Source organism: Bacillus rossius, chromosome 7 (genome assembly GCF_032445375.1).
Source record: "Bacillus rossius redtenbacheri isolate Brsri chromosome 7, Brsri_v3, whole genome shotgun sequence".
NCBI lineage: Eukaryota > Metazoa > Arthropoda > Insecta > Phasmatodea > Bacillidae > Bacillus > Bacillus rossius.
Genome location: NC_086335.1, coordinates 23,789,446 through 23,813,654, shown reverse-complemented (window position 1 = coordinate 23,813,654; position 24,209 = coordinate 23,789,446). Strand labels below are relative to the sequence as shown.

At 38.3% G+C, this 24,209-nt stretch overlaps 3 protein-coding genes across 7 annotated transcripts in view; 2 read left to right on the top strand and 1 right to left on the bottom strand.

Moving 5' to 3' along the window:
• The window catches only part of LOC134533741 (ankyrin repeat domain-containing protein 16-like), a 42,525-nt gene extending 33,153 nt beyond the window's left edge, over positions 1–9,372 (top strand). For 2 of the 4 annotated variants that reach the window (XM_063371353.1, XM_063371350.1), the window contains exon 7: positions 6,150–9,372. The gene's annotated coding sequence lies outside the window, so the exon portion shown is untranslated. Of the gene's footprint in view, positions 1–579 lie in introns of all 4 variants that reach the window. The other 2 variants (XM_063371352.1, XM_063371351.1) reach the window with 2 other exon arrangements.
• The window catches only part of LOC134533740 (PTS-dependent dihydroxyacetone kinase 1, dihydroxyacetone-binding subunit DhaK-like), a 33,820-nt gene continuing 11,642 nt past the window's right edge, over positions 2,032–24,209 (bottom strand). For both annotated transcript variants that reach the window (XM_063371348.1, XM_063371349.1), the window contains exons 3-14: positions 23,354–23,423; positions 20,846–20,956; positions 20,574–20,662; positions 18,342–18,455; positions 16,623–16,740; positions 15,084–15,169; positions 14,785–14,944; positions 12,524–12,756; positions 11,065–11,224; positions 8,502–8,749; positions 6,120–6,256; positions 2,032–2,235 (exon numbers count right to left, since the gene is read on the bottom strand). In XM_063371348.1, coding sequence (XP_063227418.1) covers positions 2,118–2,235; positions 6,120–6,256; positions 8,502–8,749; positions 11,065–11,224; positions 12,524–12,756; positions 14,785–14,944; positions 15,084–15,169; positions 16,623–16,740; positions 18,342–18,455; positions 20,574–20,662; positions 20,846–20,956; positions 23,354–23,423 — 1,644 coding nt within the window. In that variant the 3' untranslated portion in view covers positions 2,032–2,117. The remainder of the gene's footprint in view (positions 2,236–6,119; positions 6,257–8,501; positions 8,750–11,064; positions 11,225–12,523; positions 12,757–14,784; positions 14,945–15,083; positions 15,170–16,622; positions 16,741–18,341; positions 18,456–20,573; positions 20,663–20,845; positions 20,957–23,353; positions 23,424–24,209) is intronic.
• Positions 20,706–24,209, top strand: part of LOC134534510 (odorant receptor 9a-like) — a 42,014-nt gene continuing 38,510 nt past the window's right edge. Inside the window, exons 1-2 of the mRNA XM_063372988.1 lie at positions 20,706–20,777; positions 20,863–20,951. Of these exons, the coding sequence (XP_063229058.1) occupies positions 20,706–20,777; positions 20,863–20,951 (161 nt within the window). The remainder of the gene's footprint in view (positions 20,778–20,862; positions 20,952–24,209) is intronic.

Below are 24,209 nucleotides of genomic sequence, written 5' to 3'. Positions count from 1 at the left end.
GTAAGCCTAGCTCCAGTGAGGAGTGCAAACTGCGGAACCTGACAGACATTGAGTGACTTGAGATAAAACATTTTTAAGTGCCAGTGATTTGTGATTGGACATTTTAAAGTGTAATTTTTATTATTAATGTAAATATTAGTATTTAATCAATAAAACTGTAATAAAACTTAATTGGGCTATCCCTTATGAACCCGGTTCTTTTCACATTATAAATCGTAACAATATTCCAATGTTTTTCTTTTACAATTGCATAATCAACGTGTTAATAAGTTAAAATTAGCTAAGATTAGGTTGTTATGTATATAGGTTTTTCTAATGTGATTTTAGTAAATTTACAGCCAATTGTTTTTCATAGTTGTTTATGTTTTGGTTTCAAGCCCTTACTTTATGAAAAACCGTTTGCAATTTTTTTTTAAACTATACACAGTATTGACTTTTTCTGTACATTCGGGTCTCTAATGAAAATATGCAGCCAACAGAATCAACCCAGATTTTATTAGTGTTTTTATATTCTTGTCATGCATGCACAATGCAACCTTTCCCATCCTCTTAAGCTGGGCTTTATGTCTCATTGACCAGGTCATCAGAGATGGTGGCACTCTGCGACACAGTCAGGTGCGTTGAGAGGAATCGGCCGTGGCCATCCCAACATTTGCCTGGAGCGATTTAGGAAAATGGAAATCATGATGGCTGGACCAGAACTCACACCCGGCTCCTCTGGATTGCACCTTTTCTCTCATTAACATGGAGAACATAAAAAAAAAATACATTACTTAGCTTAATACATATCAAAATATTTGTTTGTTATCCCAGAGCAGATTAAAATTTCAGGAGTTATACCTACCCCTATTACATTTACAGCATATGCTATGTGGAAATGTAATTAGGGACGTGCCCACAAGAGAGAGTCTCTCAGGTCTGTGCTGTGAGCACTGCAACGCGTTCCTCCACAGCTAAAGTGTGTCTCATGCTTAGTCTGCAGTGTGTATTTTAATAGATATTTACTCTCTCTTTCAAGTGCAAGATTTCTGCCATTTGCGCTGTCTTCTGCTGCCAGATATATGCAGAGAGCACAACTGTTTTAGACACACCTTTGAAATGTAATGAATATTTTTTAATATGTACCTGAGAAATTGTATATTTTAGAGAAAATTTTAGATTGAGAATTTGGGTAATACATTTTCTGTTTTACTTCACTAAGAGCATCATCTTATAATATTGAAATTTTTGCTTCTAAGGAGATGTACTGAGCTATGCCATTTTGGTTTAACTATTTTTTGTGAAATTTTTTTAATCATTTAATATTAAAAACTTAGACCTTGCCTGATCATGCCTTGTTATTAACATTGATTAACTGCAACAAATAGTTTCTCCTTTAAAATAATAATTAGTGTTTTGCATTAAATTATTTTTCTTTCTTTCAGAATGTCCAAAACAATACTAATACTGTTAATCATAAACAAAATGTTATCTTAGAAAAATGAACACATAGAAAATTTAAAAAAAAAAAAAGTATGAGAACAAGATTTGTTTGACAATTAGGCAACAATGGGTACCATTTACTCTGTACTGCAAGCAGGAGACAAGCAATAGGGATAGCACACTGAAGAAGTAAAGGGGTGGGGCAGAAGCTCTCCCCACCCCAGCAGCCGGCCACTGTCTCACACGGTCACATCTGCCCGAATCCACCCCCTGGCCGGCTCGGAACATCAGTCTGGGGGCTCCACTCCAGAAGCCTTCAGGCCTTGCCTTTCAAATACATAGTTGGAAATAAAACAGCCAGCAAGGACGAACTGCTGTGTTTATCGCATGAGTGCGGGTGTAAATGTTGCTGTTTGCTGTCCTCTGCTGCCACAGTGTGTTTCCTGTACGGTGATAATGTGTGTGAGTAGCATACATCCAACAGAAACAGTTGCAAAGCACCAGGGAATTTGTATGTTAGTAGACACACATTTCATTCATTAATTATCCACGAGACAAGTTTGTGATTATGGCATATGTTTTAATATATAAAAAATAATAGTTATCATAAACATGATGGGAAAGTATTTACTTATCTGTATTCTTAGATTCTGTACAACATTAATGATTACAATCCCCTGTACTGTTTATTTTGATTAGCGTGCTGTGTTTGCCAGGACTTGATAGATTGCTTGCAGCCACACCGTGACGGCGAAGGCTCCGGCATCAACGTCCCGTATATGCTCTGCGCTCACGTAACTTGCTCGCCCAGCCCTGTAATGCAAACACAACTGAATAAAACAAACTGCAACTAGGTTGAAGCTCACAGTGACGGTTTCCTCGTCATTGCAGGCTCCAAGCCTGCTTGCAAGGATACGTCGAATTGAAGGATGAGTCCCTTCTATTAGGGAAAAAAAGAAGCAGCCTCAGTGTAAAATCCAACATAATAACCAAAAGAGATTTCATGGAACTCGGGTACATATATTTTAAATAAGCGAAAATAGCCAGAAGGTTACACACATGAAATTGTTCAGGAGCATGGCACTAATTAATTTAGGCCACTGACATATCAACATGGCAGGGAAATCAGGGAAATAATTCAACAGCAATTTACAAGACTCGATGGAGCTTAACACACAATAAGAATAACTTATTGTTAAAGTTACTTGAGCGAGATGTAGTAAAGCATACACTAACCTAGATTAATTACTCCATATTATTAGCCGCAGTGAGTACTAAGTTACTTAAGCTCTTAAGTAAAGGAACACTACCCAAATTGAAGTAACCTACAAATAGTGAACGAAGACCCTATTCCTTTCGCTATAAAATATATGTTAATATTTCTTTACAGGTCAGTAAGAATACTGTGTTTGGAAATAATTTCACAGTGGAGGATCCGCAGCAGAAATGTTGAGCATGATCTCTCAGTCATGTGGCGAAGGAGTTTGGTTCCTTCCCGAACACCAACGTGACTCATTTTACGAGCACAGAGTTGGTATTCAAGTCTTGAAGGGCCTGTAAGACTGAGCACAACTGTGCGATGTAAGCCCCTGAGTTGTCTACAGCTACTGTCTTTTTCTGCTGACTTGAAGACAAACTTTGATACAGATCACTTTGTAGAAGAGACATGCTACAACAGCTTGTCAAACTTTGATTGTACACACCTTGTGGATTCCTAAAATTCGATGTTACATGATCGGTGAGAAATTTGAAGGCACCCATTCAACTTCTGAGATAAATGGCCAGTTTTTCATTATCTCTTAAAATAATAAAAATTAATGTGTTTCTGTCTAGTTTCAATTAATCACGCAATGAGAGGCAGTACTTGAGAGAAACTGGTAGCAGCATGAAGAAAAATCCAATTTTCTTTTGCTATAAGAGTGAGTGATTCTATGGTATAGTCATACCTGATTCAGACTTTGTGGGTAAAATACCAGCAGCTATTACAAAACATACCATATTCTTCTTTCAAAAATGATAGTATTTTTCTGAAAGAATAAAAAAATGAATAGTGGAATGGAAGGGAGAAAGGAAAGTGATTCACTGATTGATTACTGTATTTCTAAATAAATTAAAAATATCTTAATAATATGAGTACCTAGGTTTATAGTAGATCACAGAGCAGAACTAATAAAGGATATCTTCGTCACTGGCCATCTATACAAACCTCATTATTCCATGTGAATAATGTGTATACTCAGCTTAAAGAACTTAGTAGAAAACAAATGTAAATTTTTGCAGATTTTGGTCAATGTGTTTGTTAAAATTATAAGAATTAATTTGCAGCATTTTTCAATTTTACATTTTATTCCTTTCTTTAACGAAGTTGTATGAGATGGTTAACATTTCATTTCATTCTAATTCATAATAAATTAATTGGCATTTTAATACTTCCTCTCTTTTCTTATGGGTTAATCCGTTAACAGAAGAGTGTGTAATTGGGTCTGTCTGCCCGTCTGTTCAATGAACAGTGGTTAGTGTGTAGCCTGTAGACTTCCCTAGCAAAGCAAGGGTATGTCAGTCAGTTCATCATAAAACTTGAACGTAATTTATTTGAATATTGATAAGAATATCAATATTTCTTAAGATAAATTAGCAAAACAACTATCAAAATTAAGTTCCATTTTGTCTTAAAATGCTAAAGAGTTAATTTTACAAATTTAATTTTTTTTCTGGAAGCGAGTCTACATCCCTCGAGCTCCCCCAGTTAGGCCCCGTGAAGTCGTGGGTCGCTAATATTTAAAAACGTCTGTCAAAAGCTTGCTGAATATTATATACCTTTTTACTTAATAGTCTGGCAAATGGTGATCAACACTTCATTAAATATAATTATTGAACATGTGGTTTTTGCAATTATACATCATCTTTTCGCTTGGATAGTTTTTATTTAAATTATTATTGTTTTGCTCTTATTTTCACATTTGATATATATTAATATAATTAAAAATGTATTGCTATCAAATGCATATCACAAAGTTTATAAACAATTTTTTTTTTTTTTTTTTTTTTTTTAATTTTCTACATTTATTTTGAATACTGTGTGAAATAGAGTTAAAGTGATGGATATTGTACATACCTACACTGTATAAAATCGTCCAAGATGACAAAATATTATGAAATGGTTGTTTATGCAGTAGAAAGAAAGAATTATTGTGAAAGCCAGTGTACTTAAGTCAATGAGTTCATCCTTCAGAGTTAAAATTTAATAATTGAAACATTTGAGACATTGTATCGAAAAGTTGTTGTATTGCCTAACAAACAAAAGATTGATACCAAAAAATGAACTTTTTTTTCACTTATGATTTACTTACTTCAAAATACCAATATTTGTTTAAAACTTGAATTATTCACACACACACACGCATACACACACAAAAATTAATAAAGTTTTAGAAGATAATTCTGTATTCCATAATACAGTACACTCCTGATTATCCGCGAAATTAAATGGCAGGGCCACCATGGATAGTGAAAATTGTGGATAATCCGCAAAAGAGCCGAAAATGGAAAACAAAAAAGGAAATTAATTTCAAGTTGAAAATCTAAAAATTTATGTACAGTAAAAGTTACAATTAACAGTAAAAATTATTAAATGATGCTCAAATTTTATTATTTTACTGAATAATTAACATACAATACATTTCAGTGATGTAAACATAAGAGTGCTCGGTATTTACTTCCTAACAAGGATACATTACATACGGTACGCACTAAGAGACTTCATTAGACACTAAATAAGCACAACTCTTTAAATTTACAACTTTTTGAAAAAATCAGTCACTTGTTTTTGTTCCTTGCTATGGAAACATCTTTTCTTAACTCTTGATTGAATTTCCGCAACATAAGTTTTTCAGTCAACTGTGTATCGTCGTCTTGTTTCTCTAAATAGTGAAGCAGTCCGACGATGTGTTGCAAAGCTGCTTCGTGAGTCATCTGCGCCTTCGCACTGAGCTCGCCTGTGGCGTTTTACTGTATACTTAGGGACCCCAGAAAATGGTAAATAAAACTGGCTCATTTCGGTGTAAAAAAATGACAAAAGCGGTGCAAAAAATCGGTGTAAAAAAAAGCAAGCGGTGCAAAAAATTGGTGTAAAAATAAGCAATCGCCGTATACTGCACACAATACACTCGTCAGATAGAGTTAAAATTTGCTCATTTGTAATAAAATATAGATTTACATATGTGCTGTATTTTTTCATAGCATGCGCGGATCATCCGCCCGCGGATAATAGGGAGTTTACTGTAATTGCTTTCAACCGCAAAAAATAATAATTACTGATTTATAATGACATACTCAAATGAGAATATATGATTACAGTTGTTGGGTCTAGCCAGCTACATAGAAAAAAAAGAACAGAGTTTATGTACATAATAATACAGATTCAAACAATTATAATGATTTAAATACTGCTTAATAATTAATGTTGAGTGTTTCCAAGACGTATCAAAATAATTCAACAGTGAAAAAACACCAATGTACTAATGTGCAGTTTTATCTATCTAAATATTCCAATGGAAAATATTTAAACAGCAAATTTCTCAAATGGTTTTACTGTAGTTTTTATTTGACATGTGCAAAAATAAGCGACATGCAGCCATAAACCTGGTCTCCTATGAGAGACTATACACGTAAGTAGAGGGAGATGAATGTTAACGAACCTGGCGATCATGTGTTTGGTCTTATTGCAGCCGTCCTGTGCGGCCTTCACTGCCTTCTGCAGAGCCTCCACAGCCCGGGCGAACGACTCCTTCGGGTGCTTCTCAAACTCCGAGCATGCCGGCAACAGTGCGTCCAGCTGCCGAAAGAACAACTCGATGCAGTACCATTCACAGCAACCAAAGTAAACCCCGAAGACCACAAAAACTAATTTGTGAAATTAGAACTCCTTTTTAAAAATGTAGATTTAGGTTATAGTATTATTAATTAGGTGTAGGAAAATTTTGTGGACCACAAAATACAGCAAAATAATGCAAAAACCAATCTATTTTCCATTAAACACAAAATGTTGTACCGAACAGCTTTATTTGTGAAATAGTGATGAAATTTGCTCATGTTTACATTTAAAATTGCAGTTATTCACTTTTTTTAAATTTGGTATTAACAGCGGCAACTTAAACTGTAATTAAGTTCAGCAATTTTACAAAAAACAAAATGCAAATTTTTCTATAATCTGAAACCATTAGGTGCATCCAAATACTAGTCTAAAGGATCCACTATAAGTGCATCATAGTGGACGCAGCCAGCTTTGCGTTGATACAGCGTGCTCACAAGATATGAATTAGCATCCCTACATGCTTCCACGAAATTTAGGTTTCTAGGGATGCAACATTCACATCCAATGATGCATCTCTACATCCATTACCTTCAGAATCATGTTTTATTTTGTTGGTATATAATATTACTTTAGATTTTTGGCAGAAGATTTGTTTAAAACATATAACAACCTTATTGATCAGTTTAACACCTTTATTTATAAAATTATTGTAACATCGCAGAATTCCTGCCCCCTACTACCAATAACACTTTGACTGAGAAGGTTTTTAAATTTTAAGTTGATGTTTTCTAAATGTTTCATAATTATTTTGTACTCATGTTTCTTCTATATGTTTATGTATAGTAATTTTATTCATTTGGTTTGTACTTTAATATCATTATTGATTTGGTTTAGGTTCTATATAAAGATGAATGTAGTGAATTTATAATTATTATTGGTTTTACTGTAATTTACTTCATCACTTACTGCGCAGCAATGAACCAGAACTTTCGCTGGGTTCTGCCTCGCCAGCCAATCAGAGCATGCAAGGGACCACAAAATCTCTTGTTTATGTGAGTGAAAAGTAAAAACTTTGTATTTATTAGGATTACAATCCAGTGTAATTTCATGATCAATTGAAGGTACCCTAAATAGGGAAATATTATGGACAGGAATGTTTTGTAGCTGAACATATTGTTGTAGAACAATATTGGAAAGTCGTCATAAAAACGGCAAGTCCTGATCCTATGCCGTTAGCGCTTATGTGATACGGGTATTTTGACCCTTTAGACAACAGTTACAGCTGGAAATAGAGATTAGTGCAAGCAGGAAGATGCTGACAACAGTTACAACTGAAAAGAGAGATCAGTGCAAGCAGGGAGATGCTGACAACAGTTTCAGCTGGAGAGAGAGATGAGTGCAAGCAGGAAGATGCTGGCAACAGTTACAGCTGGAAAGAGAGATATTGCAAGCAGGAAGATGCTGGCAGCAGTTACATCTGGAGAGAGATATCAGTGCGAGCAGGAATATGCTGGCAACAGTTACAGCTGGAGAGAGAGATCAGTGCGAGCAGGAAGATGCTGGCAACAGTTACAGCTGTAAAGAGAGATATTGCAAGCAGGAAGATGCTGACAACAGTTACAGCTGGAGAGAGAGATCAGTGCAAGCAGAAAGGTACTGGCAACAGTTACAGCTGTAAAGAGAGATATTGCAAGCAGGAAGATGCTGGCAACAGTTACAGCTGGAGAGAAGGATCAGTGCGAGCAGGAAGATGCTGGCAACAGTTACAGCTGTAAAGAGAGATATTGCAAGCAGGAAGATGCTGACAACAGTTACAGCTGGAGAGAGAGATCAGTGCAAGCAGGAAGGTACTGGCAACAGTTACAGCTGTAAAGAGAGATATTGCAAGCAGGAAGATGCTGGCAACAGTTACAGCTGGAGAGAAGGATCAGTGCGAGCAGGAAGATGCTGGCAACAGTTACAGCTGTAAAGAGAGATATTGCAAGCAGGAAGATGCTGACAACAGTTACAGCTGGAGAGAGAGATCAGTGCAAGCAGAAAGGTACTGGCAACAGTTACAGCTGTAAAGAGAGATATTGCAAGCAGGAAGATGCTGGCAACAGTTACAGCTGGAGAGAGGGATCAGTGCGAGCAGGAAGATGCTGACAACAGTTACAGCTGGAGAGAAAGATATTGCAAGCAGGAAGATGCTGGCAACAGTTACAGCTGGAGAGAGAGATCAGTGCGAGCAGGAAGATGCTGGAGAGAGTGCACCGCCAGGGCTCACCATGGTGCGGTCGCCGAGGCGCGCAGTGCTGTAGCGCATGACGCCGGCCAGTCCCGCGGCCCAGGCCCGCGCCCACTCGTGCGCCCCAGCTCGGGCCTCCTGCTCCAGCGCGGAGGAGGCCGTGGTGAGCATCAGGCTGTATATGGCGCCCGACGTGCCGCCCATGGTGGCCTCTGCTACGGCCGACAGCTTCACCAGCAGGCTCGCGGGCCGGGCCAGCTCCAGTGCGTCCAGCTCGTTCAGGATGCCTGCAGCAGCACATACATCCAGACAGGTTCTTCAGAAACTTGGGTAAAGCGTGATCAAATATTCATAGTCATAGGAAATGTTTTGTAAAGTTTTTTTTCTCAGTAATTTAAAATGTGCTTATTATTCCGTAATACTATACGTAGTACTATAAATTGGTGATTACTGTTTGATTTTGTTATTTTTGAATTTTATTTTACTTCAGAAATTTTAATTATACATACCTGACTATTTATCAGGTGAAATTTGTCTGTAATTTGTTTATTCTGTAATTATACTGTGTTCCTGAAACTTAAGAATTTGGTTAACTTTCAATGACACTTCATTACATATGGTACAATGACAATTTTTTGTGAAATTCTTTATATCTGTTGTCGGTAAGAGGTTTATTTGTATTTTTCCATTAAAATGTGTAGCATAGAAATTTCTGGTCCGATTTTTTTTTCTCCATTTCAACTGGTGGTATAGAGTTTTGCTTGTATTTTCACATTACAACCAATTGTATAGAGATTCCCATTACAACCAGTGTGTAGAGGTTACAGTCTGTGGAGTAACATCATAATACACGAGGACGCCCATCGTTCTCTTGTAGGTTAATAATTATAGTAAAAATATTTAAAAGTGATGTGTAAAGTAGTACGTTCATTCATGTGAGTGATTTCAACCAGCAGCCAAGTGTTTCTTTGCTAATTTCTCTCCTTTCTCGCCATTCTGGGAAGTCATATGGTGAGGGTGCTGTGAGTCGCACGTACAGGAAGAGGAGACAACATGCCCTCTGCACATGTACATTACTGGCTGGCTTCCTTTGCACAGTCATGATCTGCATTATGTCACCGTCAGAGAGTCACATGAAGAGCTAAGGAAAGGAAATGCCCATACTTTTACCTTCACAAAGCTTGCTTCTCTTATCATGCAAGTTTGTAGTGTTTTGTCTGCCTCTCTTAAGTTTTTGTGATCTTATCAGAACTATGATGGAACTTTGGCAGTGTTCAAAATCCATAGATTTTATTGATCAAATAATGAGTCTCAATTTTGTGTGCAACAATTGAAAGTTTTATTATAAACAAAATTATTTAGGTAAATTATGCATATAATACGTGAAAACTGTTTACCTACTTAATTTAGAAAGTAGTAAATAATTTTATTGAAAACTGTAACTACTAAATTAATTGTTCATAATTTATAACTAATAATTCAGGGGTGATCCGGGTATGTTCACATTTCAGTGATTGTTGGTATTATTCTAATTCTTGAGTACTTGTTTCATAACTGCATAAATTGTTATTAGAACAAAACGAGTGAAAGCTTGCAGAATTGCAACCAAACTGAAACATGCGAAATCTCAAATTGAGAAAATTTGAGCTCATTATTTTAAAAGTTTTAGATAAACAGTAAAGTCCACACCAAGAGAGGGAGATAATTTAATGAACGAGTTTAATAAACAACTAACACCAATTTGCTTGCTGCAAAACTATTAGATTTCTAGCTTTCTCTCACTATCAATTATTGGAAAATCGTGTGTATGTTGTAAGCGTTTTGTTTAGCGTTTCTGCATTAAATGTAGATATCTCAGCAACAGGAAAATTAAATCTCATGTAGACCTATAAAGAGGCTAAACTAACCTCTACACTGTAAATAATTGAAAAAAGTAAAATAAAAAATTGGTGTGAGTCATAGACAAAATAAATTATGGAAACATGTTTTATTTTTAAGAATTTTAGAATTCAGCTTTTAATTTTCACAAGGGAAGAAACCCCTGGACCCCAAATTTGATATTTATTAATGGATTTGTAAAATAGGGCATACCTATTTCATGCTATGCCACTGATTAAAACTGTCAAAATACCCTAATGCATGCATTAAAACAAAGAATTAGGTATTTTGGACAAAAACAGATGTAATATTCAGTAAATGAACAGCTACTCAGTTCCAGTCAACATGAGCCTCTTTTTATATGCCATACTCATCAGCATTTTAAAAACTCTGGTAAACACTGTGCTTGTGAATCGTTTGTCTCTGTACCACACCGAAGTACTTAATTGAAATGTTCCAAGAAAAAGTAGTCAAGTGCAAGAAAAAGATTAATTTTTTTTCCATGTAAAGTAATCTGGAAACCGTCACTAATACAGCACACACTGATTAGGTTAGATGTTTCCTTTTAGTTAAAAAAAAAAAAGATATAAATTGGTCTGGCATTGCTGGAAACGAGTTACTGAACAGTTTATTTTCCATCTTCCCTCAAACTATTTTTTTTGGCAAAGATCGCTTTCCTCGGGGAAACGCTTCACTTTAACGTAAGTTTCCAGAGTTTTATTACCTTCGGTGAATAACCGGAGCGTAGTCCCACAGTCGCCATCGCCACAGCCACTGTCCAGTTCGTTCAACCTCTGCTCGCTGGCCACCACAGCCTGCGAAGCTTTCTTCAGGCACTGCTTCAATATCTCCGCGTCGGATTCTGTGAGTGTCGGTCCACGGTTCTGTTGGATTAAACAAGCGTATGGCTTTAGTGGGTTTTGCTTCAGCTCATAATACGAATGTGCGTCCACAAAGAAAGTTTCTCAGTCGTCCGCTATCAAATCTTACATTACATGAAGCGACTGCACGAACGCTATAGAATGGGTCATGCACCAACGGTACTTCCCGCGTTCTCACAGTCACATCATCACAGCTGTGAAGATGGAGACTCTTATTCCAGCTCCCTTGGACTGTGAAGTGCGGCCAATGATAAAGTTGTTGAATGCATAGAGCATATCGCCGACTGAAATTCACTGTCAGCTTAGTGCTGGTATTGTCTTCCTGCACGATGATGCTATACCGCACACGCTCAACGGACCGCAAGTCTCCTGCAGGAGTTCAGCTGGGAGGTGTTTGGTCATCCACTCTACAGTCAGGGCCTCGCTCGCAGTCACTACACTTCAAGAAATTCCTGTTCAGTCAGCATCAGCTTCAGCATTTTGAAAATGACAGAGCAACAGAGATGGTGTCACACAGTGGTAACAATCCCAGGCGGCAGACTTTTACAATATTAAAAAGTTGATCATACGGTATGAAAAATGCCTCAATTCTGGTGGCGAATTTGCTGAAAAATAGATGAACAATTGCTGTGTCTTGCAATAAATATTTCCATGTAATTGTGTTTTGTTCCCATAAACGGCCCCAGGAAACTTACTTTGTGAACGAACCTTGCAATTAGCGCTGTTATTAACACTCAACAAGATTATTATATGTTAGCAACACTTGCAACTACCATTAAACCTAGTGAATTGTGGTCTCAATCCAACCTGGCCTTTCAAAAAGTGCTTGGAAATTGTTTTAGCATCAACACAAGAATAATACAGATCTATCAAATGTATAAATGTCTGTAAATTATAACTATTTCAAGAAAGAAATTACGATTTACGGGAGACTCCTGATTTAATATACCAGTTAATAGGCGCTACTTACTAGGGCATTATACTTACATTCACTGAATATTGGACTGAGTGTCCATCAAGTCACTAGGAATGAATATAAGTTGTCAACGTAGTGATAAATGTATGATGCATCTGTAAAAGATGGTTCACAGCCTAGGTGGGAAAATTAGTGGATCCTTCATTGCTGTTTGAAACTAGTATTTGTATTTCTTTGGCTTGCATCGAGACCTGCAGTATGAACAATAAACTGTGGGTTGCAGAATTAACAGTAGGAGTGTGTGCGGTGAAGCTGACCACAGGGTATCATCCACTCAGTGGCAGTAGTGCGATGGCAGTGGTACACAGGAGGGCCTGAGTGCAGACCGTGGCGGGGGCGGGGTGGTCCTGCTCCGGGCTCCAGGCGGCGGCCGGCCCCCGGGGGTGTCGCGACAGCGGACAGCCCGGCCAGCCAGAGGCGTCGGTGTCTGCGTCCAGGTACTGCAGCCACTCGGCCTCGTGGTCGCGCAGCCGCAGAACGCACACCTGCACGCCCGCCATGTCCAGGGACGTCATGAACAAGCCCGCGTACAGCCTCTGCACACAGATGCCCGCGGCCGCTGCCCGGGCACGGTCATCGCTGGTACATGCTTCACTTACATTATTCCTCATGCATGCGTATGCACTAAGTATGCATGCGAACATGGAACACTGAAAATGCACTCTAGTAAGTGACATATTTATAGTAATTAGTATGGGTGATAGCTATCTGTATGAAAATATGTATGTAGTTGTTAACTTATGATCTCCCCTTGGTAAACTTTCTTCATGCTACCGTAGCCAGTACATGTTTCACATTTATTTTATATTTTGGTATTGTAATATGTACCTATGTAATATGTTGGACTCTAGACAAGAGAGATGTTGGAATATTAGAGCAATAGGTATGAAACAGGATCAGGACTGAGATGGTACAAGCAAGAGCAAGAGTACAGGACTTGATGGAATGATATATATTTGAAAAAGCAAGAATGAGATGGTATGGTCATGCACAAAGAATGGGAAAAGAAAGGCTACCTAGGAAAATGATGATCCTATGGAAGACCAAGGAGAAGGTGGGAAGAGCATATAGTTTGATGTGGTCGGCAGTTTCGTTATCGTTAATGGGCACCACCGTGCATAGGGGCTCGGACCCGGTAGAGACACTCGATCTAGGGTCGTGACGGTGTGAGGCGTGAGTCGTATCCCCTTATACTGCCATAACCCCCTGGTCCGGCTCGCTCTCAAAGCTTCAACCAGTAATGCAGTGGCTCTTATGGCGTTCCACACGCTGACAGTCATCCTCGACACACATGTGGTCAGTAGAATGAGGCGAACACGAGGCAGGCGAAACTGATATTTATTATATACTGCTCAACATACGTCCCTCGTACAAAGTTTAGAATACAAAATTAAACCGTGAAAAGCCTTGCGGCACGACCGGCTCACGGAGGTTCGAACCACCTCGTGGTTGAACAGGATATTTTCTGTGATGATAAATTCCGGCGAACGGATTTAAATACAAATCACTATGCTGTCGCGCCCCCGAGGTAGGCTCCGAGGATAAAGGTAAACGATTGAGATAAATTACAGCTGACAGAATTATTTAGTTCAGATATTACCTACCGACAGTGAAGTCCTCGGAGTGGTGGAAGCGTTATACCTCGGGGGATGATGAGAAGCGACTGGGGCGAGAAATGGCCGCCGAGGTAGGTCGTCAGTATTATGGCGCCAAAACTCAAGTACCGTTAGGCAAACCCGAGTCGTGGCGCTGATATAGTTACGCCCATTTGAACAAGAATATTATCTTAAAAATTACAATACAATTAATCGAACCATAAAACCCTTTTTATAACTACCGTAACAATTTCAATTCACATACTAAAATATAGAATGACCGGGTACGTTGTAGTCGAATGCTGTTTAAATAATGAAACGTCTGATCTTTTATAGTAGCTGAAAAACAAAAGCACTTTCGACTTTAAAAAAAGTTTACAATACTGATAAATAAATACCTTTAAAAAACAAACTTACACAATTGATTATTATATGTTGTTGGCTTGACTGCGCCTTGTGACGGACATTAGCGGCACGCATGCACACACTCACGCTCACACACGCATGTCGCTGGCACGGCAGGGCGTTCAAAATGCCATAGGGAGAGGTATTGGGAGTGATGGCATATCGGGCTCAGATGGCCAGAAGACGTCAAGTTAAAGGAGTGCAGGAGAGAGGAGAAGACTGGAACAGAGTGAAGGAGAACGAATGATAAGAGTGACAAGAGGAAGACGGAGGCCGTTTATTTTGCTGATCTGACTGCAGGCTGGAAGCAGTTTAAGACGATGATGATGATGATGATGATGATGATGATGATGATGATGATATAATGTGTACCATGATAATCACATAAATGCAATTTTCTGACAGATATTGTAGCTTTCCATTCAGATTTTCATGAGCTTGAACTTTTAAGTTTATTCGCCTAATCAAGCACATTCAGCATACTAACTCAATCAGTAACAGTATCAACCTAATATTAATCCAAGCTACTTTTTATATATAAAAAATGTGTCAATGTTTTTCTCGCTGGGTTTACTGTTGGAACTTACAGAGCTGAGCTTGGACCTCGTAGGCGACAATCCACTGCTCGAGCTGCGATGTCGCGCCCAGGTTGTTGATGAGCACTGCCACCTCGTCCCCGCTGACCAGCTTCAGCGCTGACGTCAGCGTCTTCAGCATTATCTTCACCGTCTCCGAGGCGGAGCGCAGCTGGCGACATTCAGGTGCACGGTCAGCGTTCAGGATAATGAACTGGCACGGCGCCACGTTTCACTTCAGCCTCATTGCTGTGCGGGCAAGCCACCAGTCGCACGCAACTCACAGACATAGTGTTGTGAAATTTGCTGACCTTCAGTTTCTCCCTGCCAGCCTCCCCGTGGACACCCAGGCCCAGCTCCATCTCGTCGGGTTCCACCTCGAACAGGGGACCGGATCCTGGAGGCGAACACACAATATATTTTTTTTAAGAAGTATTCTACTTTAAACAATGGTTTTTGTGTACAACAGTCATAAAATCCCTTTTTTGTTTGATTTGTAAGAGGAAAATGTGAATTTTTTTTTTACAAATAATGATATTAATGAGTTAAATCCCCCAAAAATTCCAAAAACATAATATGAATAAATATTTAATATTACAATAGATTTTTTTAATACCTTTATGGACCAAAGGTGTAGCAGGGAAGGGGGATGAGGGAATATCCCCCCCTTCCTTTTCTTTCTCTTGAAATCCTAAAAAAATCTATCATAATCTATCATTCACATCAACTAAAGGAGAAAGAATTTGGAAGAAACAGCAGGCAGAGTGGTTCTATCTCCTCCGAAATTAAATTCTGTCTATTCTCCTGTTTTTTACAGAAGAGCTTAAATCTGGTACTCGTCTAGTGACGGGTCGTCTTATATGACGGTACTTGTGTCATTGCATGGAGTCAGCGCATTCGGCGATACCAATGAATGCAGTGAAATTGAATAGAAGGGAAACGAGACGTGGAAAGCCACTTTAAGAGTGACGACATAGCTCGAGCCTGTAAAGTACATTAACAAGTTGTATACAGGTAAACTGCATAAACGTTTACACATAGAACACTCTGAAATGCAAAAAGAAAGTAAATAAACCTTATCAATGAGATACCAGGGAAAAAAATAAACAATAGTATAATGCAAGTTAAAGATGTCGGATTATATTTTCCATTAAAAGAAAGTTACTTGAACAACAGTTGTCTTTTTCTCATCCAAGTTGTGGCAGAGTATTTATTATCTGCCTAGCTATAAAGATACTAACTTTTTTTTACTTCTATGATCGTGAGTTCTTTGTTAACTAAGTGATCATAATGCTAAATGAACAATCATAATTTCTAATTGTAGTCTGAAGACTATTGTTGCGCCACGAAGCTCATGTTGTCAGGGCCGGATTTAGGGGAGGGCAACCGGGGCGAAAGCCCCGGGGCCTCCACAAATGGAGGGCCCCCCACAAACGGAGACAATAGAGACAATAGAGACTTCGGAAAAAAAAAATCTTTCAAATTCCGACAAGTAAACACTAGTAAACATCTTTTCCTTTGATATTCTTTTTTCGCTGTTTTACCTTTACCTACAGTGCTTTGTACATACATGATTATATTATTGTTAAACATTGACAGAAATATTCATTAACACTAAAATTTAATTTCATATAATTCTTGTCTCCGATTATATTTATGTATGTTTTTTAAATACTAAGAGAGTCTACTTGATTAAACAAATTATTTATTGGAAAACTTGACTGAAAAAAAATTGTTCATTTTATTTGGAAACTAATTTGGGGCCAGGGGGCCTCCGCTCCTCTGTTGCCCCGAGGCCTCCAGACCTCTAAATCCGCCCTGCATGTTGCATGTTTTGGAAAGTGCCGCACCTGGAAGACTGCAGGCTTGCAGGCACACTCCGAGGTTGGCCATGCAGCTGTTGACCAGCACAGCCGTGGCGTGGATCTCGTCCAGGGACTTCCCGAGTTCCGCCATCGCGCCTGTTATCTGCAAGTACACACGCATGCGTCCGGCAAAGGTCGTGCTTTATTACTTGTGTTGTGACAACCAATCAAAGGTATTTTTTTTCCTAACCTAACTAAAAATAAGTGTATTTGGGAGGGGTCCGGGTTAAGGAGGGGCCTAAGTGCGTCTCAGGCCGAAGCCTATACGCCTAGTCATGCTGGGATTAGCCATGCAGGGAGAGGATCGCATGCATCGTGTGCTTAGGAGGGGATTGGCCAGCCATGGCAGCGATTGGCGCCATGTCTAACTCCCCTCACTCTTAACTATAGACTAAACTACTAGATAAGTTGGGCCCAGGTAAAACCTGCATAGACACAGGGAAAACCCTGGGCACTTTCATGCGGGATGCCAAACCTGGCGTAGGGGCTACCCTGATAAATCAAAGGTACATAAGAGAACCAGATGGATGTGGGGCAGCGAATATTCATAACTGCAAGTATGATGACGAATATTTGTTTTATTCATATTCAATTTAATTTAGTAACATAATTATACTTGGAAGTTAAATAAGTTAGATAAGAACCTTCGACATTCAGTTTTTCGAAGATTTTTTTTTTACAGCATAAATGTGTTGTGCATGTTCCCAGTTTCAATATATTAAAGTTGGTACCTGATGCATGTAACAATCCAAACTTAATTTTAAAATGTGCCCAGTGAACCAGAGAATGTTTTAAGTATGGGCGCCGAGCCAAAGTGCAAACTGGAGATTTTTTGATAAGTTGAAAAAAAAAAAAAGCAAACAGTTGTTTGTAAACACTGAAAAAAGATCAAAAGTATCCTACTTTTATAGTTTTAAGTTTTTATAACCATTAATATCACAACATCTATTGCTCTTGCACGAAAACCTGTAAAATTTGGTGTCGAAATATGACTTTTAAACCATCATAAATAGTTTAAAAAAAATTTTACCACTCTTTCTATTCAAATTAGAAATGTATGCATTATTTTATTGATTCTTGCAATTGGTTTGATATCATATTTTAATAAATAAATATTTGGTTATCAATGTTATTTTTAAAATAGTAATTTTTGGTATTCATATCTAAGAACATCGATGTAAAATAACAATTTAAAAACATAGTGTTTATATAAAATAATAACACTTGTTTATACTAATGAAAAAAAAAGAATTGGTATACACATTTTTCTTGCTCACAATCTCACAGCTTCACACAATCAGTGCATGCCTAGTAGTCAAGTGTCAGCAAAAAAAAAAAGGGGGGGGGGGAGAAGATAAATGAGGGTAAACTCCCACCCCCTTAGAAATCCTAAAAAAAATCTATAAAAAATCATTCCCACCAATAAAAAAAAAAAATTGAAAGCAAACGAAGTGTTTCTACCCACTACCCCCCCCCCCCCCCCCCCTTCACCAAAAATAAAAATTCTGTGTGCACTGTTAAGAGCTGTCACTTGGCTGATGCTAGTGTCGATGTAAATGTGAACATGAGATGAAGATGTTTGCTGTGAGTTGATAGCTAAGCAGGGCTCCCAAAAAAAACATTAATATTGACACGTGACACAACTGTGTCCAGAGGTGCTGTGACTTGTACACGTGCACGAAGTGGCACTAATGACGCGTGTACCTTGAACACGAACAGCAGGCCGCACATCCCTCGCCGCCCGGCCAGATACTCCGCAGGGATGCTGCCGTCTTCAGACAGGAGGGCGCAGTCTTCAGCCACCAGCGAGCTCACCACCTGTTCGCAGCAACACCAGTCACACCAGTCACGGGTATTTGCTATGTTCTTAACAACTGAGGACAAGCTAGGCACACAGTATTAGTAATGCACCTATGAAAGAAATTTTCGAACACAACTTTAGAAAGTTCATTTTTTAGTCAAGCACCTCTTGCGTGACAAAGATTTAAGTCGTGAAGTGTCGAGTTGCAGGTAAATGCTAAAAATAAATAATAATAAATAAATAATGTGGACCTGAAATGGAATATTAATCATTGTGAAAATCCATCAAGATGTCTAGGTGTCGTTTATTGTAGCCAATACACAAGTTTCAAAGCCATTTTATTTTTAACACATCCACCTAAACCAACAGCCCTGAAGCCGAATACATACAAGGGAGATGTATCAACATCTTAACAGGGCCATGCTTACTAAGCTTAATAAACTCGGTTTCTGCGAATCCTGTTTTTTAAAAATCAAATTGACTATAAAATTATTTAAAATATTTTGCTCAATTTTTTAATACAAAGAAATTGTATTTTTCCACACTTAACAGGAGTCTAAATAAAACTGATCCAAAATACAGTAAAATGAAAAAGAGAGAAATATGTATGGAACCATAATTTAAAGATGCAAAATAAAAGAAAATTAAACAAAATCTGGCAATGCATTTTCTTACATCAGTAAAATTTTTAAGTGTGAAAACCATTATGTCTATCCAATTGATTATATACATAAATGTAGAGTATTATTAATAATGTAAAAGCATAATCACTGATTTTGTAAATATAAAAAAAATGTGTGAAAAATGTTGCAGAAAAGAAATCTAAATTTCTCAATCTATCATGTTAGCTTTATTTTTGTTCAATTTATTTTCAATTACACATTTTATGAATGAGTTTCACTTTATGTATCTATTGATAACGAATTCTTGAAAATAATTATTTGATTTGAAGTATTGAATTGAATATCAAATTACGCATGAATATAATATAATTTTTTAAATACTCATAGACCCCTATTACGAACATGTGAGTAGATCAGGAATGAATGGATAAAGGTTTAAAAAATAAGGGTTTCCAGATGTTCACAAGTAATTTACAACTAAGACAATGATGGTCCTGTAAAGTATCTGATAGTCCATGATGAAAAATGACTCGGAAGCTGGTCTGACTATGCTAAACATAAATGTTTGAAAATATTAAGGGTGAGAATTATGATGATCACAAATAGCACAAAACATATTTACTAACTTACATCCACTCGGAATAACCTTGACTTATGAAATGTGAACATAATTATCACAACTAGAAGAAATGAGTTTCAACAGCATCAGGGTTGGATACTGGAGAAAGGGAGGGGAAAGGGGGCTTTGAGAGGCCGTAGTCTCTTGCACCTCCCTGCCTCTCTCCAATTATACAAAATAAAGTGACGTTTCAGAAGAAAAAAGAAATACGAGAAAAATGTTAGTTTCCTTTTTTTAAAAAAAGCGTCGTATCTGCAGGAATTTGTAAGAATTCAATTTTTATGTGGTTATTTTTATACTGATTCTAGAACTTTTCCAGATGAGATGAACAGCAGTACTCTTCAGAACATATTCTACTGTTTCAAAAATATGATAAATGATAATTTTGCCATGCGCTGGGTCAGAATGTATCCTTTGGTGCTCGCTCACTCTGTCAGATGGCACGCGTTCATTGCTCTGGTAATGCTGTGTTGCAGTGGGACCTGCAGTTCCGCACACAAAGTGAAAGTACCTGCGTCACGCTTGCTTTATTGAGGGGGGGGGGGGGGGGGGGTTGTGCTTAGAACCAGAAGTAGCTGGGAGAGAAATTGGGGGCCAGAAATCATTACTATAAGCTGGCCACTACAAGTGCTTCACAGTCCAAGGAGGACCCATAATTTCAACCACATGGTGATGAATGAATGAATGAACTGCATTTTGTCAAACAAGTACCAGACTCACAATAAAGATAACTTATAGTTAGGATTATCTCAATTTACTGAAGCATTTAAGAACAAATTAATTTTGTCTGACACTTGGTGCATCGTGCGCAGTGACAAATGGTTATTAAATGATTGAAAGAAGTGAAAGCTAGAACAAATAGAGTCCATCTATCAAAAACCATAATTCCTTACTCTGAGACCTTCGTTCTTTGCCTGCTCCATCGCGACCCCGCAGTTGAGGACGTCGCCGGTGTAGTTGGGGACGACCAACAGAGCGCCACCTACGTGTAGAACAGGCGTGTGAACCACAGCGAGTCGGCAGGCATGACTGTGGTCGAGGCTGTTGCTGACCAGGTCAAATGCCCAGGACGACAGGTGATGAAGGAGTACAGGAAGGTTCTTGACTAAGAGAAACTGAAGTCATGGAAACCTGGTGGCTCCCTGGAAGAATGACGGTGACCCACCTGTAGTGCCCTGGCAGACTTTGCGTATGGCGTGGAGCACGGTGGAGGCGGGGGGCGAAGCGAACACAGACCCCACCACGCTCGCCGTCAGCATTCCCTTGCCTACGTAACCTGCAACAGCATCGCCCCGTCAGGAGTGTTTATGGTTGTGTTCTCTCCTGGGGAGGGGGAGGGGGTGGGGCGATTTCACCCCCCCCCCCCCCCCCCGCCTCATCCTCCAACCAAACCACATCACGGGGTGGACACACTGTAGGTAGCAGTAAGCTCAGCGCTAACTCGAACCTTGTGAAAATAAATATAACCTTTCCAGCTTATTGTATTGTACTTATATTTAAGACTTTAACTATTTTAATCTGTTTAGTTTCAACTTTATGAATTCCCCCAAAATCGTTATTATTTTTATCCAAGAGAATCGGAGTATCTATTAATTATCATCACGTGCTGCAAGTCCTGAACTTGGCAGAACGAAAGACAACATGGCGTGGCGAAAATGGTCAGCGTGCTAGCTGCAAGGAATCTCATTCAGCGATAGGAAATTTTGTGAAATATGCGTGAATTTGATGTGTAATGCGTGTGTGTTACATTGCAATGTGCAGTGTCCGACAAACACTGACCACTCATTGGTCCTCGCGACCCTTGACGTGATGGGTGGTGTTGGCGATTGTCCGGATCTCCCTGGTTCGAATACACCGGTCAACTAGAACTTTTTGTCCAAGTGTGTCCTTTGGTAGCATAGAAGAATGAACACTCGTGATTTTTGCTGTTTCCGGTTCCCGTTTCAAAAGGTAAACAGAAAAAAAAACGGACGTTTATTAGAGTTTACTTTGCCTTACAAAATAAATACATATTTTTGACCTCCCACAAAATTCACAAGTTAACTAAATATTCAAAACTTAGCTGCATACACATTTACAAAGCATGAAAATAGTAAACCAAAACAATTATTATTCTGGCGCTCTATATTTACTGCGCTCTGGTGAATACTTGAGAAATCAGTAGATTCGGACATCGTACACCGTAATTGTGGACAGAGGATGTTTTCCGTGTCACAATGTGACGTTATTCACAGTAGGATAAGGACACGACCGCCCACAGGTTCAGACTGTTGTAGACGGACATAACATTTGTAAAAAAAAAAAAAAAAAAAAAAAAACCACCGTTACAATATTTACATAGTAGGATAGCATTTTTAAATATAGTTTATGAATAACGCATATCATTTATTGACTTGCGACACTTAAGTAGTAAATTAAAAGCGTGACTAAGCCACATTCACGTTGGTCAAGTTTTTTTTATCCTGTAGCACAATTATGAAGAGAAAATCGCAAAGTTTCAACTGGATTGATTGTCCACTCTGCACAGTACACACTTTGTTTAATCTGTGGCCCACAGCATAACCTGGCCTTCTCAACCATTCCTTTCCACATCCTGACCAATCGACCCTCTATCTTTTCTGGAGTGCAGCCCGAAGCACCAACTCGAGGTTAATTACTCATGCGTCAAACAACTTACAAAGTAAGTTCATTTAAATGTTGTACCCAATAATCCCTTCTTACTGCATGTTTCAGGAGCTGACTGGCAGCTGGGTGCGCTCTTGGTTACATAGACTGAAACTCATCTATATGTCATGCTCATACTTACTTGACATGATAGTTTTGAGTCTTGCTGTCCAAAACACTTTATTTCCTGTTTTCCTTCTGAGTTGTGCTACTCGTGTATGACACTCGAGGTAACATGTTCAGTGTGTTTTATTGGCATTAAATAAATACTTGCTTCATAGGAAACTTATGATTAAAGAAAACCGTTATATATGCCATTTATGAGCGAAAATTAGAAATCAGTTTAAAATCATACAAGAACAATTGAAAATACTAAAGTGCAACTAGTGACGGTTCTAACTTTTATTGGCGTTTGGAGTGTTTAACTTCTTGGTCAACATCTAAGTTTTTTTTTTTTTTTTTCAAACAAACTATGCGTGTATGAGAATATTCTCTAAAAATATTCATTTCTCAAAGAAAAACGTAATTCTTTAATAACTTGATATCTATTCAGTCGTACTCCCTCCCTGTACTAATACAATTAATTACTCCTCTAGTCTATGCCAGTGTTCGTTGTAATATTAAATATGCTTATTTACATTATACCATTTATAAAATATTCATTATTTGTTGTTCTTAATTATACACATTATTGTAATTTTGTATGAATTAGTAATTTTTATGAAGCAATATATTTGCATATAAGCACTCCAGAACCCAGCTTCAGTTAGCTCTGCAAATCTTTAATGACTTTGTGAGAAGTAAACTGACATGAAAGGTTCATTTTTCACTTATCTAGACTGCTTAAAAAGGTTACGTTTTCCTAGTGCATGTATATGGATCTTTTCTGTCGCGTTATAACTGTGACCTGTTGTAAAAATTAAGACTTCGGTGTACAAAACCAATGAGTTAAGTGACAAGAACAGGTAAGAATCATACTAAACTGTTTATAACTGGAGCATATAATTACCTGAGGAAAATGGCTCGTGTCCAGAACCTCCACCAGATATTATCCCCGCTTTGCTGCCCCGGTTCATCCACTGGAAACATCGAATTAGCGTACACTTTTCCAATTTTTAATATCAGGCTGTGCTATTGAGACAGAGATGGCGTATTTATTTTTCAAGAAACAGCTAACCAAATTATTTAGCCCTTCAAACTCATTTAATACACTACTGTACTATTATTAGGTAATATAGTTTGCCCCATAACTCAACGTCAGCCCAGAAAAGTTCATAGCCCAATTAATCACGGTTCTAAATCGTAAACAAAAATTAAAAAAAAAAAAAATGTAGTTTTCGAGTTATGGACATTTTTTCAAAAGTTTTTAAATCCCCACCCTGCAAGCTCTTCTACCTTTATTAGACACTGTGACTAAAATTGCCTGCTCCGCTATCATAAATATTGATAATTCAAAATAAAATCAGACATGCTATCATTTTAGGAGAAACTAATTCTTTGCACGACTTATGCGATTACAATTTTTAATGGAGTAACTTTGACTATTCACGCTGTAACGTATATTTGCTAAACTTAACAATTTATTTGCTTTAATTAGCCATCTTTTCAAATACAGTATGTATCAAAATTCATGTTACAACGCTTGAGGGTAGTAAGCTCTTATTATTTTCAACGATTTTTGCCAGTAAACATGTTGCCGGAAACGCGTAGTTAAGCCCCTGTAGCCCCAGAAAGAGTCAGCGTAGGCAACCCGTTGGGCTTTGTGCGAGACAGACGATGCTGTGGTGAATTACGTGTTTACGACGCCGGGCAGCGCGCGAGAGGACTGTACGATGTCGAATGCTGACCCCCGTCCCTTTTTACTT